The sequence below is a fragment of the Prinia subflava genome, chromosome Z (genome assembly GCF_021018805.1).
Source record: "Prinia subflava isolate CZ2003 ecotype Zambia chromosome Z, Cam_Psub_1.2, whole genome shotgun sequence".
In the NCBI taxonomy this organism is placed as follows: domain Eukaryota; kingdom Metazoa; phylum Chordata; class Aves; order Passeriformes; family Cisticolidae; genus Prinia; species Prinia subflava.
In genome coordinates this window covers 75,287,550-75,304,010 of record NC_086283.1, presented here as the reverse complement: position 1 = coordinate 75,304,010, position 16,461 = coordinate 75,287,550, and the positions used below count along the sequence as shown (strand labels likewise).

General features: G+C 38.8%; 1 protein-coding gene across 1 annotated transcript in view; it reads right to left on the bottom strand.

The window, feature by feature from the left end:
* GLDC (glycine decarboxylase) overlaps window positions 1-16,461 on the bottom strand; it is a 41,856-nt gene that overhangs the window by 14,608 nt on the left and 10,787 nt on the right. The window contains exons 4-15 of the mRNA XM_063423922.1: window positions 12,993-13,157; window positions 10,074-10,151; window positions 9,377-9,524; window positions 8,935-9,131; window positions 7,645-7,741; window positions 6,564-6,669; window positions 5,369-5,508; window positions 4,516-4,596; window positions 3,849-3,946; window positions 3,301-3,385; window positions 3,166-3,207; window positions 348-490 (exon numbers count right to left, since the gene is read on the bottom strand). Of these exons, the coding sequence (XP_063279992.1) occupies window positions 348-490; window positions 3,166-3,207; window positions 3,301-3,385; window positions 3,849-3,946; window positions 4,516-4,596; window positions 5,369-5,508; window positions 6,564-6,669; window positions 7,645-7,741; window positions 8,935-9,131; window positions 9,377-9,524; window positions 10,074-10,151; window positions 12,993-13,157 (1,380 nt within the window). The remainder of the gene's footprint in view (window positions 1-347; window positions 491-3,165; window positions 3,208-3,300; window positions 3,386-3,848; window positions 3,947-4,515; window positions 4,597-5,368; window positions 5,509-6,563; window positions 6,670-7,644; window positions 7,742-8,934; window positions 9,132-9,376; window positions 9,525-10,073; window positions 10,152-12,992; window positions 13,158-16,461) is intronic.

Below are 16,461 nucleotides of genomic sequence, written 5' to 3'. Positions count from 1 at the left end.
TTTCAGTGAGTACACAGATCTTAAGGATTCTTCAGTCAAATCTACTGCACTAACTACCAGTTTCAACAATTAAACACCTGGCAGCTCATACATCTAATGTTCTTATTCTTTATTTTCAGTTCATAGGAGAAAATAGAAAGACCAAATCATTAAACATTTAGAAGAGATGAGACAAAATAAGATACCGTAGTTTTTTAAAAAAACAACTACTTAGTAATTTCATAATCTTGCATTCAAGACAAATTTGATTTTAGAAAATTCTTCCATTTTTGGCTTGCACGTTTTCTTTGGAGCTAAGTTTTTGGAATCATGTCTCAAGGTGCAAACAGTCAGAAAAAAGTTCCTACCTATTAGGCTGGAAGGAGATTTTGTCATAGCCTGTAATCTCACATAGGTCCTTCTCTAAATCCTTGAAAAGCTGCTGATACCCTTGAGCTTGATCCAGAGGAACAAAAGGGTGGATGTTGGCAAATTCTCTCCATGTAATAGGCTAAAAAACCAAAACAAATAAACATATAAAGAGTGGTGTAACAAAAAACCCTACACACAGCTCTCTTCTGTTGTTAAACTGTGTGAAGGAAAGATGTTGCCCTGTGGTCAGTAAGTGTCAAACACCAAGTATGTTGATCTGCTGGAGGCTTGGAAGGCTCTACAGAGGCCAGTGGTGTGAGGTTCAATAAGGTCTAATGTTAATTGATTTAATGTTAACCTTTTAATTTTGGTAATCAGATTAAACATAAAGGTTTGGGGCATTATAAAGAGATTGCCCCAAAGCTTAGAAGTAGCTTATAGAATGCATTTGCCTTTTTCTCTCTTGCTCTTTTTTCCCTTCTCAAGGATCACCAAGTCCATGTTGATGTTTAAGCCATGGGATGGTGAAAAGCCTAGAAGATAAGAGGCTAATGTGTATGTCTCAAACACTGATAGACAGATAGCTGTGGAGCTAACCAAGGGTTGTTGATAAGAGCACACTGTATCAAAGGGCAAGAAAGAACAGGATGCAGCAGAGAAGGGGGCCACATGGAGGTAGAACAGCACTTTCCTGGGACAACAGTCCTTGTTTTGGCTTCTGGATATAAGCACAACACAATACAGCACGAGTGCGGCAATGAGTTTGAGAAGATGGCATGGACTCTTCACCAAAGATTGATCCAGTGGGGGGAATCAAGACCACCAAAGACCCCCAAAGCCCTCTGACCCATTTCCAGAAAGGCCTAGAAGAACTGTGCATGGACTGTGCATGATAATTGATTTGCACAGAGAGCAAGAAACTGATCTCCAGGGTCAGGAAAACTTATCTATAAAAAGGTAGAAGCCTCAGTGCATGTGCATCTAGGACCCTGGATACACCATCAGCTGGATCAGCACTGGAGTCAAGACTGGTGATCTTTCTTTTCTTGCACCTTTCTTCCACTCTTTCTCTCCTCCTCTCTAATCTCTCCCTCTCTCCTCTCTTCAATCTGCCCCTTATTCAAAACACACCACCATGGGTTTATGCTAGAAGATAAGAGACTAATTTATACCAGTTTCCATGCCAAGTGTATATTTACTAATACAACTCTGTAAGTTTATTTTGTGACCTCTGATTTTGGTCATTCCTTTTTGACAATAAGTATCTGCAAATCTTGGGTGCTGCCTTTCCCTTAAGAGTGGGATACCACATTTTTACTGATATTTCTGTGCCCAGGCAGAGCTGCAGGGTTGAGGCAAAGTGCCTGGGAAGACCTGGATGTGCTGGTGACAACAACTGAACATGAGCCAGGCTGTGCCCAGGTGGCCAAGAAGGGCAAGGGCATCCTGGCCTGTACCAGCAATGGTGTGGCCAGCAGGGCCAGGGCAGGGATTGTCCCCCTGTACTCAGCACTGGTGAGGCCACACCTCCAATCCTGTGTTCAGTTTTGGGCCCCTCACTCCACGAGAGAAATGGAGGTCCTGGAGCACGTCCAGAGAAAGGCTACAAAGTTAGTGAAGGCTCACCAAGGTGGGCTCATGGAGTGCTCATAGGACCACAAGAACTGTGAGGAGCAGCTAAGGGAGCCAAGGGTATTTAGGCTGGACAAAAGGAGGCACAGGGGGGACCTTGTCACTTCTCTACAACTGCCTGAACAGAGGGTGTAGCCATGTGGGGGTTGGTCTCTTCCCAGGTAGTAACTGGTAACACAAGAGGTTGGGACTGGTTATAAATGTATTTACAGAAGGGGTTAACAAGGATCTGAAAAGCCTCTCCAAAGAATTTCTGAAGTCAACACCCCTGGAAGTGTTTATAAGATCTGTAGATATGGTGATCAGGAACGTGGTTCAGTGATGGACTCGGCAGAGCCAGGTAAACAGCTGCACCTAATCTAAAAGGTGTTTTCCAACATAAATGATTCTATGATTTTCAGTGATCATTTTTAACATTTAAAATATGTTTAAAAATCCTTAAATTATCCTACTTCTTAGTTTCACCTATCCTTACATAGAGCTGTGGGATCACAAAATAAACAGAGAGGAGTTGTCTGGAATAGTACTAGTTTTCCTTAGAGGGAATATCCAAGACATAAAACAGTGAAGGAAGTGACAGAAAGCAGTGAGAGAAAGGGGACAAGGGAAACCAGTGAAAGATGCAAGTGAGAAGACAACAGGAAGAGAGCAAAAGAAGCTCATTCCAGGTAAAAAGGCATTTGGTAATCAAACAGCCTGGCGAAAGCTCTACTTCATTTGCTATCAGCTAGAAAAATGAAAATATCTGGGAACTCTTCAGCTGGGAAAAAGGGAATTATCGTAAAAAATTGCAAACTGAAAAAGAAGCATGAATCGTCAGTTCCACCTGACTCTTTCCATCTTTCAGAGGATTTGATTTTAAGATCTGTAAAGCAGACAGAAGCAAGAATGCAACATTGCTTGAGGGAATAGAACTGGGATTCCTAATTTCAAAAACTATTTTCATCATTTTTTTCAAAACAGAGTCTTCAAGACCACACACTCTCCTACTGTTGTTGCAGTCCTACTTGTGCTTTTCAGAACTTTTTCTTAGTGGAAAAGGGGAGGGTGACTTTAGCAACCCCTGAAACTGCCTCTCAGCTGGAGTATTAGTCCAAGAGCAGCCTTTACTTCTCTAGAATGACACTGGCTGGACAGTTTAACCATGTGGATATCAAGTGAGACAGTACTATTGCAACTTACTGTGAGTTCAGCAGAACTATTGAGCTTCATTGTGCACGACCCCTAAAAATACAAGCACACATTAGTATTTATTGAAATACATAAACATGTAGGAAAGTATATAACTTTTGTCCTTTCTTTTTGGTAAATACCTACCAAGGGAATCATGCTGTGAACAAGGGAAATATCTTTGTTTTCTAATCTTTTCATGTACCGCACAATATTTGTCTCAGAGTGATAGCTGGAGAACACAAAACACAGTGTTAAGGCAAGCGAATCAGCTATACCAGCTGCTACACAGGAAAACACACAACAAAGAAGTAAGACTGAGGATAGTTATTAATATATGCTAAGTAGTTCTTTCCAAACTGGCACTTTAGGCTTGCTAATAGCAACACAGATTAAAAATGTTTATTATTATCTCAGTAACACTATCAGTAAATATGGTATACAAGGATACCATGTCCTCAAATAGTAGGCTGTACTATGCAGCAGATTAATGGAAAAACATGTTCCCTCAGTGGTCATGAGTATTGCTCTGCTCATTTAAAACAAGACAGATAACAAAAAATGCTACAAAATATTTTAGAGTAACAAGTCGCTGTATGAATGTAGGCACAAAACTGTCCTCAACTGACTCCAATGCTAGTTTTGAAAGGAGATATTTCAGATTCCCTAAAAATAGCAAACATACATTCACAAACCTGTTGAAAACCTGGTGTGTCAAGAATTTGGAAGTTCTCTTAAATGGGGTACTAAGGATGCCTTTGGTTTCCTCACCCATACCCTCAGCAATTAGCTCCTTCAACAAAAAAGAAACAGAGTCAAATATTTTCATGGAAATTTCTGTTTTGTAGTCAACTTTCACTAGAACTAGCTCTTGCTACCAGTTAACCTTAGGATTTAGTCAGCTTTTAAGGTAAACCCCCCCACCTTTAATATCATATGTGCATATCTGCATATACCTAGCATGACAACAGTGTTATATTAAAACTGTGTAGTTTTAATATCTCAGCAGTTCTGATCTTGTAGGTATTGCTGCTAAATGCTAATGACATGCAACAAAAAATTCCAGTGGGAAAGAAACAACTGACTCCATGTCCTAACCATCACAGAATACCTTAAATGCAAGGCGTCCAAGCTGATGGGAAGAACTAAGTGTTGCAATCCAAAAATGGCATTATGTAAATCCTTTATTTAACACTACCTCTTCGTTTAAGAGATGCTCTGAAATTCTTAGCTATTTAATAATCTTAATTACTTAACAAATGGTCATCATACAGAAACCCACTATACAAGACTAGTTTTGATTTTCATTAAACTCTGGAAACATTCAGATAATTTAATCCACATGACCTATTATGTACTTACAGAAGAAGACTCGCAACCAAAAATCCATAATATGTCATCTAGATCTTTCTCATTTACAGTTTCATCAAGGGATACTCCAAGCTATGGATGAAAGCACCAGTAATTACTCAAAGCTGTTTATTCTAGAGATATAGTACATTTGTTTTGGTCAAGAAAAACTTTCCAGAAACACAAGAGGAGAAAGAAAATCAATCTATCCAACAATATGTAAACAAACATATTTATTGGTATTTATGATATAGAAATTTATTTTATTTATATAACATTTTCCAGTTCCTTTCTTTATCTTCCTAAACCACTTAAGACAGATGGCTCAGAAACTTTGAGACTCATAACCTTCTTTCTAGCATTTCTAAGTGTTTTCTACTTAATAGGAAAATTGCCCATTTTCCTGTGACACCCCTTCCCCCTATTCCAATTTACAGAGCATACTACACTTTGTGAAGACTCCTTAATGCCAACCAAAATGTGGTTTAGATTTCAGTCTGCCTTCAAACATTGCCATAGGACCTGAATTCTGGATGTCACCTTGTATTTCATCATTAAATTTTAGAGTCTCTCCACTCCACCCCTTAGTGGCATATTTAACATGAAAAAAATAGATAATCCTTTTAATTGGCATAAAATGAAAACACAACCATTATTTCTGGAAGTCCAGTGCATCATTTAACAAGTTCATTCTTTATATTATCTTTATAATTGATGCATATATCTGAACAAATTACAAGATCTTAAATAATCTTGTTCTGTTTAGGACATGTAATGATTAGAAACTCAATGAAGAAAATACTACATAAATTACAGTCATACTACAAAATTTCTGAATTTATCAAAGGTTTAGAAAGTTGCTTACTCTGCCATCACTGTAAATCCGAAAATTTATCTTTCTAAGAGCTGCCCTGTCCAAAACCTCTTTGACTGGGCATCCACACGTGATGGTCAAGGTATCAAAGAACAGATCATGATGTAGTTTATGACCAGCTCGCCTGAGACCTACACAAAACAGTAAGTTAATTCTGTTATATGCACACTGTATTGTTTGCTCAGGTGGCAGTTGCAGAACAATACTATGCATCTCATAAGTAAATGTTTTTACATAATAAAGCAAAATACACCCCTTGTTTAAAGAGCAGTAAAATCACCATCTTTTTAGTGAAATGTCACTGTGTATGAAATGCAACTAAATCAGATTCAAACCTAAGTAATAATTCAGATTGAGTCTAGGGAAGATCATTCTGATACATCAAATCTGACAAATATACAGCAGCAGAGTTGATATATGAATGCAATAAGTACAAAATAATAACATTTCAAAGATATTAATGGATATGAACTGTCACAGAGCTTGCCATAACAAAGTTTAGAGTCTTAGGGCTTTTTGCAGTAGCAAGAGGTCTTCTGGCTAAACTGGCGAATAAAGTATGGATGTTTGTTACAGAAATCCCTTGCTTCTAAACATGCCAGTTTTATACACCTCTTTCTGACAGCAGTGGTGGTCTTATCAGCGAAATAGAACTGTACCAGACCACATAGTCTAGATTCAATCACTATTTTCTGCTACAGATTCTATGCTTTTCCTCAGCTGTTAAGCTTTGGGATTTCAATGTTTGTAGAAATTATGATACTCCACCCAATTCAACTGAAATGTTTCTATTGCTTTAATATAATTTATTGCCTTCCTTTGCTATGTTATTAACACTCTGTGCAGATTTCTGTGTGTAAACTAGGATGGTCCATCAAAAGAAGTAGATGCTGCCAAACAGCAATTCAACAGTATCATCTAGAGATTCACTCTGTAGACTTCTATTAGTTTCCCAGAAAACAAAAGCAATTCCTGCAAGTTCTTGTCACACAGACATCTAATACTTGGATATCATTACCAGAACTGCACAAAAAAAATATCAGCTGTGAATTCTGTATTAAAATGGCCTCTCTCAAGTTGAGAGAGCACACAGCAGATGGACACCCCTGCCCTGTGAGTTTATTTAAGATGTATTATTTAAGGGGTCAGGATTTTAGAACGGTTTCTGTAAACATTAAGTACACACCTTCAGCCAAGATGAGAGCAGCGTTGTGTACTCGTCTTGCAATGTGCCTTAATCCATCAGACCCATGGTAGACACCAAACATAGCTGACATATTAGCCAGAAGAGCCTAGGATCCAAACACAGTTTAGGACATTGTTACTGCTAGCAAAGACTACTTCACGTAAGTTTAGTGGAATGTTTCTTTAGCATATCCCATGCCCTCATACCCCCATATCCTCAGCTGATGTGATAGCTGCTTTTGTATTGTCTACAAAATAAAAGGAGGGAAAGTTTATGAAACTGTAAGGACTGATTATGAATTCAATGCTGTTTGAAATGTAACTGTTTTAGCAATTAACATGTACCTAAATTTAACTACTGCAACAAAGATGTTTGAAGATCTTTAAGTCAAGCTAGTCTCACAGGGATCCATTGTTTAGGATCAGTAAAAAAAAAAAATAGAGTATCTCCTGAATACTAAGTAATTAAACTTGTGTCAGTAGAAATAATCTCTCCTCAAAATGTGCCATAACCGTAAGCGCAGGAGGAAGGCAATGATAGGAGCGAAAACATTTATGACCCCATCTGGCTGGAGGTCTGTGGAAGTATGCTGAAGATAACTATTTTGCAAACTTACTCACTTAATAATGGTATTTTCCTGTAAAGATATCACTTTAGAGATGTAACATTCTTGCATCAAATCACATAGACAAAAATATAAGTTGTGACAATTTGAATAATTATTTTTACAATTTAGAATTTTATTACTTTTGCCTTGAGTTGGAAATTTCAGACCATTGGAATTCCCTTCTACTTTATAACAAGTTCTGTCTTGCTTATAACAAACACAGCACTACTCTGTGGTGTTCACATTACAAGACAGACAGATTGATGACAATGCAAGGATTCAGCACTACTGTAAGGAAACAGATAGTAAATCTCTCTTTTCAAGCAGATTCCACTATTCAAAGGACTCAAAACAAATTAACCAAGTCCAGAATATTTCTATGTCCCTCATTTTTCTAGTAAAATCTCTCTAAAGTACAGCTGACTCATTGCTCAACTTGTTCCTTTCTAGCACTGAAAATAAGGTGTAAGTTACCTGTGCTGTGCAGATGTTGCTGGTGGCTTTATCCCTCCTGATGTGCTGCTCTCGTGTTTGCAAGGCAAGCCGGTACACCTCCTTCCCACTTGCATCTCTAAGTCACAAGTGAAAATGTTGCTTCTGTTACTTTAAAATTACAGTTATTTATGACACAGGGCTTTATGCATGCAAACCTGAAACTAGTATTCAAAGACAGAAGGGTGCTGGAGAGAGCAAAGCACAAATCAGGACAGTTGTAATACCAAAAGAGCAAGACTAAAGCACCTCTAGATTTCTCTTTATAACATGGCTGGTCAGGTAGAGCACACAGTGAAATTCGAAGCACACTACAGGAGAATTTTGTATTTTCTTAACATTATACAGATTATTGCAGCTATTTTAACTGAAAAGTAATATAAATTAAATATTCCTAAACATACTGATTACTGTGAATGTTTTAGTTATTTTGGTTACTGAAGTACTTCTGGGTAGCCTCTGTGCCAAAGATACGCAGTCTTCCTAGTGGCAATTACTTTGCATTTAACTATTACTAGCTAGATGTCTTGTCAAAATACACAGTGCATCACCCTCAGCAACTATTAGAAGCAGATTTTGCATACTATTTCTCTGCTTTACTTAAGCATAACTAAAATTTGAACCAGATTCCTTCTGGAATAGTTTGGAGCTTCACTGAATTTTCTACTTCTTTCCATTTATGTTTTGTAAGATTGGATGACAGAGAAAAAGGTCTAACAGTACAGAATATGTGGACTAAGTTAGTTTTCAAAGCCTCCTGCCATCACAATGAATCCACTCTGCTTTTGGTTATCTCTTCATCCCACAATGCCACAAGAACGACAGACTGTTGCACCCAAATACAGTTCTTGAAGTTTGCTCCCTCAAAACTGAAGGCAACTTTTAGTCTCACCATTTTCAAGAAAAAAGGGTGCTTGATACAACACCATGGTCACCTGTTGTTCACAAAGGCTGCATAAGATGGTCATAGTGTGTTTTTTACAGTTTCTTATGTATTAGTAGGATTTCTGAGGGGAGACTTTAGACTGGATATCAGGCACAAGATTTTCAAAGAAAGGATTCTAAAGCATTGGAACAGGTTGCCCAGGGAAGTGACAGCATCACCATCCGTGGAAGTATTCAAAAAATGTGTGGATATGGCACTAGAGGACATGGCTGAGTGGTCAACATTGTGGTAGGTTGATAGCTGGACTTGATGTTTTTGAAGGTCCTCCCAGCCTCAAGGATTCTAAGACTCTATGACTTCATCTTAATGGCAGAGGGAGCCCTTACCTTGTGACACCCACCATTCTGCCCGGCATCATTCTCACTAGGTTTTCCTTGACAGCAAAAAATGCTGCGTGGGGTCCCCCATAGCACAGCGGGACACCAAACCTCTGGGAGTTACCCAGGACAACATCCACCCCAAACTCTCCAGGAGGCTTCAGAATACAGAGGGCCAGAAGGTCAGTAGCACAGCAGGCGAGAGTCTGAGAACAGAAATGCACAAAGCAGTCAGCCTCTCTTCTGAAGGAATGGTGTTTACATGGGAGCTAGGTTTTTAAATTTAGTTTCAAACAGTTCCACATCACTTGCATGGAGCTCAAGTGCAATGGTTGTAATGGTTATCAATTGCATGTACCTGAGATGGTACCTCATTAACACTTAGTTTCCATGAATATGGCTGTTTGAATCATTAGATTGATATCTGTGTGACCAATAAAATTTACTTTACCCCATTCTGATGAGCTCTTTCAACAAGTTCAGAGAAGTCTTCAATCTTCCCTTCAGTGTCTGGATACTGAAATAACACTCCGCTGACATCCTTTCCACTGAAATCCATCTCATGGGGTAATTTGAGCTCAGTAGTAACACCTGTATAACTGGAAACAAATACATGCAAAGGCAAAATATTCAAACCTCTTCCAACCTCAGAGTGATACTTAATAAGATGTTTTCAAGGACTCATATATCATTCTTTCTTTAACATACAGAGAGTTGAACATCTTTGCAGCACTAAACATTGAGAAAGTTTCACGTAACATTATATAGTACTGAAGAAGAATTGCGTTCAATATCACCACCAGATATACACAGCAAAGCAAATGGAGAATGCTTAAGATACTTGCTTCCTAGTAAAAGAAAAAAAAGACCAGACTGAATTCAACAGTCACATGTATATAGTTGTGCAACAGTTTAAAAGAAAAATTAAATCTTTTCTTTTTATCATATGTTTCATCTCTTTTCAAACAGCTTTAACTTCTTTGCAGTTGTATTTGAACTAGAAGAAACGTTAAACGATAACAGACTTCTGCTTTTAGTTTGCAAAGAAAGCACAGGCCAGAAATGTTAGGTATATGGCAAAAAGGCACAGATGGAAAATGACTGAGTGTAAGGGAAAAGATATGGTGGAAAACGGATGAAAACATTACTTTGCTCTAGTTTGGACCACTGCTATAGTTTGAGGGTGGCATCGGGCATCTACATAGAACTTTCTCCTTTTGTTGTGTCTGTTAAAAACAAGAAAAAGAAGGTTTACACATCAATAATATGTTGTTTTCCATGGAAATAAATTAGCTTATTTTCTACAAGTGAGTTTTCCTATGTAAAAAGGCAGTTTAAAATATTGGTTATTATAACCAGATTAAGTGTAAGATTGAATGATGTTTCTGGCACATTTACATTAAGAAAGTTCATTTCAGACACTCAAATGAGAATCATACACGACAAAAATTAAAACAGATTATGAAACAGAACAGGGAGCTAATTTCAAAAGCCATGGCAATGGCTCCAAACACACATATTCTTATAAAGGAATACAGCTGTGGTCTTTAATACAGATTTTTCAATGTTGCCCTGGATAAAAAAGCATGAGCCATTCAAGTAGGTAAAGGTAGATGAAGAAGATGGGTCCTTGCTCACAGCAGTGGGGATAGAACTAGGTGATCTTCAAGGTCCCTTCCAACCGAAACCATTCTATGATTCTGGTAATATATAGCTCCCTACTTTTCTCTGGTAAGCAGAATTTTATGTCACACTGAGACTTTGAACTAGTGAATGGTTAGAAAACTATTTTTATCCATACAAAACTATGATTACACAGTCTCTGCTGTGTAATCACCTTCCTGATACACAGTTCTGCAGTGACCTTCAGTCATTTCTCATATTTCATTTGATTTGCAAATCCCTTTCACATGGCCCTACCACAGGCATCCATGAAAGTAAGAGTTTCACTTTCAGAAACTTAGAATTATGTACTCCACCATTTTTTAAAGAGTCTTTTAACCACTGATAGAAAAAGATAACACACATCTTCAACTTTCACGGACGCAAGAGACTCAGGCCATAGTCTGCTAGACTATGTGATAAAAGGTTCTGTGTATCCCCCCAGAGAGGCAATGGCAGATGAGAGAGACTAAATAATAATCTGTCCCTGCTGCTCACAGGCACTTCTCAGGGAAAATCAGCCCAACAGAGACCCATCTCCACAAGCACAGAGGAGCAAAGAGGCCAATCAGGTGGGAGCTCTAATTAATTAATTAATCCAAACATGGACACTGCCTGGGTGCCACCCCCCACTTGGCAAGAAGACATTATGGGATGCACAAGAAGAGCATATGGGGACTGCAAACATGTCTTATTATGAGATGTTTAGCGGGAAAATAATACAGTCATTCTGCGAGCAACAAGTGTAGCAAAATAGGGGAGTAAAGGGATAAACTGGGACAGCCACATATAAAGTTGCTGAAGCTCTTGCGCCTAACTAGTGAAGTCTGTCCTCTCTTCTTGTTAAATGCCCTTCTGATTCCTTTCATGGGTAAGGGGTTCTGTATTCTCTCTGCGTGTACATGTGTGTGCCACTGGAGTCAGACCACAAAGGATGCACATTTCCACAGTACAACAACTGAAATGACTGGATTGAGTGGAATGCAGTGAGTGCCAGCAGCTGGAGCAGCACATCAACCAATAGGGGCCCTTGTGTCTGTGGTGGTATCAGTGGGAGCAGGTGTGTGTCTGGGTGCCTTTAGCTGGGCTGGTACCCCAGGCAGGGCAACCAGACCCTTTCCAGTATGTCCATGTCTCTGTTGTACTGGAGAGGTGGGCACAGCACTGTGGAATGTGGACTTATCAGGGTGAGAGGGAGGGATTCCTCTCTGGCCTTCTGGCAGAACTCCTTCTAGTGCAGTGAGGGGATTGTTGGCTTCTTGGCCACAAGTAAGTAGACACTGCTGGAATCTGGTGTCACCCAAACCCCCAAAGGCCTTTCTAGCAAAGCCTGCCAGACCCCATCATGTACCCTATATGCCTGGGGTTGCTTCTCCCTCAGCCGCAAGACTTTGCATTTCCCCTTGTTGACCATCACAAGGTTCCTGTCACCCCTTTTTGTCCAGCCTGCCCAAGTCCCTCTGGAAGCACCATGACTCACTGGTCTATCCGCTGATCCTCCAAGTTTTGCATCATCAGCAAATTTGCTGAGGATACAGTCTGTCCCATCATGCAGATCATTAACTGGACCCAGTATTGCCCCTGGCTTGTAATAACTGTCTTCCACCCAGAGTTCATGTCAAGCACACTGACAAGCACACCCTGGGCTGACATTCAGACAGTTTTCCATCTGGCTCTCTCTCCCACTTCATCCAGCCCATAATTTTTGGTTTCTCTGTGGAGGTTTAAGGGAGACTCACTGCTCTCCCCTCCCTAGCCAGTCACTCAACTGTAGAAAGTCATCAGGTTGGTTAAACATGACCTCCCCCTTTGTTAATTTATGCTCGTGACTCCTCATCCCCTTCTTGTCCTTCACAGGTCTGGAAATGGCTTCCAGGACTAGCAGTTGTTCCACCATCACTGAGGGATCGAGGTGAAGCTGGCTGGCTGGTAGTTCCCTGCATCTTCATTCCTCCCCTCCTGGAGACAGGAGTGCCACTTGCTTTGCTCCACTGCTGAGGCACCTCTCCCAATCACTGTGGCTGTTCAGAGACAATCAAGGGTGGCCTCGCACTGGTATCAGGAGCCTCCCTCAGCTCCCCCTGCAGCACATCAGGACCTGTGCAAGTCCAGTTTGTTTAAGTGTCCTCTAGCCCAATCTTCCTCCAACAGGGGTGAGTCTTCCCTCCTCTAGAATTTCTACTATGTCCTTACTTTCTGAAGACCTTAAATGTCTGAGTTAAATGTTTACACTAACACTAAGAGCTTCTCTGGAGGTACGGCAACATGGATTCTAGTTGTTCAGTGAACTGGTCACAGTAAGAAGGCCACACTCAACTTCAACCTACTGCCTACACAGCGATAGATGCCTTCAAATTCCAAAATTACTTCCTGCTGTGATTTAACCATACATTTAAGCAGAGTACCTGTGACATAACTGCATGGCTTCTGCAGCAGCTGTCCCCTCATCCAGCAAAGATGCATTAGCCACATCCATTCCTGTGATATCACACACCATAGTCTGGTAATTCAGGAGGCTCTCCAGCCTGCCCTGGGACACCTCAGGCTGGTAAGGAGTATACTGGGTAACCCTGCAAGAAAAACAGTTCTGAGTTTGGGTCTAGGAAAATAAATGTGTAACAAAGTTATGGCAATGTACAACTGAACTGTACCACAGATAAAACAAATAGTAAAGTGTAATTCGTTAACATGGAAATTTGTTAGAATACAGTTATTTTTAGGTGTTGTAATTTTTATCTTCTGGTATCAACTTGACTTTTTACAGTACAAGAATTCTGCTTCTCCATTCTGAAAAGAGAAATTACTTTTAAAACAAAGGTGTGAGGGTATTATGGAGAAGGGACAGAGTAAGTAGATGGTTACTCGTAGTGTGGAAGAATTAAATCAAGTCACAATATTCAAAGGAGAATGTTTTCTTCAATCATATCTAGATATCACCACAATTTTTCAATACTGTTTCTGAAGACCTTTACTTGTCAAGTCCTCTTCACCTTTTTAAGAGGAAAGGCACTTGGCATTTCACAGAATCAAGCTCAGAAGTGTATTGTGAAATGACAAGTTTCCATATATGTTAGTGGAGAGAAGTCAGACTAATGTGAGATTTACCTGTTGTCATTTGGTGACCCAAACAGAAGGGCCAATATAAGCAACTCTTTTAAAAAACACAAGAATCTAAGGGAAACGGTCTATTGTAAAAGTCCAGAAAACAAAGCAGCATGGGTCCAAGGATAAAAGGCAAAAACAGAGGTCAGACTCTCCTCTCACTGCTGGAAATTTGGGCACTGGATTACACAGTAGTTCAGGACACACTTTACGGCAGACTGAATTTAGAGCAGCAGCCAGGAACAAGCGGTAAGTGTGAATATTCAGAGTCTCTGTTTTCTAGTGATGGAAGAAAACAGCATTTTGTTTCTGTAAAAGGGCAGTAGTAAGTGTCAGATTTTTGAAAAATGAAGTGAAGGTATAAGCTTTCCAGAAAGACTCCAGGATTTAAAATACCAAGTCATGTAGCATCAATAGAAAGTAAAACCCAAAGATTAAAAAAAAAACAAACTGGAGAATTGGTGAGCAAGATGAGAGAAGCAACAAAATAGTCCTGAAGAGAATGCAAAAGCTAGAAGAAGGACATATTCAATATGTGAACTCAAAGTGTAATATATAATGCTGATGTATTTACTGTCTAATTAAATGAAATACCTGCTTGAATTATTCACACACACTATTCAGTACAGTAACAGAAGGCAACAGCTATGTATAGAGTACATAAATATTGATGACTTTCCCAAAACCTGTAGGTTTTTTCTCATTTTTGGCCAGCTCTAGTACTAAGCTAATTATCGTCATATGACTGCACAGTTCCCAAGTGAGACCATGTCACAGGCTGCATGCAACCTTGCTAATCCCAACAGTAGGGATTTTTTTTTCTCCACAGCAGCTAAACCCCATGTTCAGTTTGCCAGATAAACTTTCACTCTGGAGTATTAAGATTTCTTTTCTGCTCTCCCCACTCAGTTCTTACCAATAAAAAGAATTATTCCAAACACCTTCACAAGAGCAATGACTTTTATTGATTAGTAGAAGAAACTCCTCTGTACCTAAAGTTTTACAATTGTGTTTTTTCCTTTCATTTCACCTAAGGGCCATTTCTTGTATTTTAACTTGCAGAAGGAACTAGAACTAGACTAATAAGAATTAGAACATTGTGATTAATTGAAACGCATTAGAGAACTCCTGCTCCACATAGCTGGGAAAATACACTATATTACAAAATAAAATCAATGATGCCTTATGATTTTGATGCTATGGTTTTGAATGGTCAACACAGCTGAACTAAAACAAATCAATTCCAGAAAGATGGAAAAAAACCAACCAAGAAATCTTGAATTCCAGTACTGCCACCAACTACTATGATGCTTAACAGTTCTACAAATAAAGGCACCTCTTATAACATAAGCAACCTTACTAAAACACTCCTTTTAAAAGGGTTTTTTTGGCATTTTTTAAGCATCTACATATTTTAATTGATTCTACTTCTCCACAATTTCTTCAAATAAAATATCTGGCTTTAGTCTTCATTCTGTGTTCTGCCTGAATCTATACTACATGGTAAGTGACTTTGTAACATAATTTAAAAACAAATTCTCTAAAAGTAATTATTGCACAGTATGTGGTTACTTTCAGAATGCAATGCTTTCATTACATTCTGAGTGTTACTAACTAACAAGTTTAATGATTTACACCAGAGATGTGAAGACTGCAGGCATCTTTGGTACCGGTTTGTATTCCTACATATTTAATGTCTGGGAGTGAAGGAATCAAACTTGAACTTTGGGAGACTTTTAGTTGCTCTAAATAATGCCAGGCAAAGCAAACACAAGTTATGTAAGAGACACAGAATAGATCAGAAACAATAAGTCTGAGCTTGTAGTATTTCCCTTGGAGTTGCAATGTGAAGTGTGTCAGCATGGAGTGTTACACACTCAGCAGAAGTAAGAAGTCTGATTTCTTAAACAGCTTCCATAAAGTCTGCGTAGTTGCTTTAGCACACATGCACACACACATTTTTTTTCTCTCCAACAAACATTTTAACCTTCACTTTAGCAGTTCTGATAGTTTAGCTTTTAGCCATCACTTTGACTTCACTGGACAGTGCAAGATCAGATTTCTGGACAGACTCAGTTGTTTCATTAACACTACATAACTTTTTAGGATTGAAAAGTATTTCCTTTTCTTCCACCTACCTTCTAACTACTCTTGTTTTTACTTCTATCAACTGATAATTTGTTTCCTGGTTCTGTATCAAAATATTTAGATTGCATATGTTGCAAAAAATGAACAAGGATAAGGCCAAATAAAACTTTGCATAGATGTACTTCATAGATTCCTTGACTTCGAACACTGCAAATTTTCCACCAGTGATGCAAACAGAGCCAACAAATCTAAAAATAAATAAGACTTAGAAGTCTACATATATGTAGACCCATTTATGGCAACCCAAAGGATAAAAAAATACATAACATCTAAGTAACAACGACTTCTTGCACTCAGTAATATGATCCTTTGGTTGATTGTGGGGTTTTTTGTTGTTTGGGCTTTTTTTTTTTTTTTTTTAATGTATATATATATAAAACCTTTAAATAAATATTGATTTTACTAAAATAAAAATTACTTAGTAATAAGGATGAGTTATCATTTTAATACAGTATCAACAAGGATATTAGTGGTCAGGGAACTTGTAAACTAAATGAGAAAATGCAGGGTGATGTTCAGTCTGTTGGAAAGTGAGACTCTACATGAAATTTAGCTTTTCCTGTTGCATCATTTCTGAGTTTGGTTTTTTACCTTAGAAAGCAAAATGTCAGCTGGATGATCAGA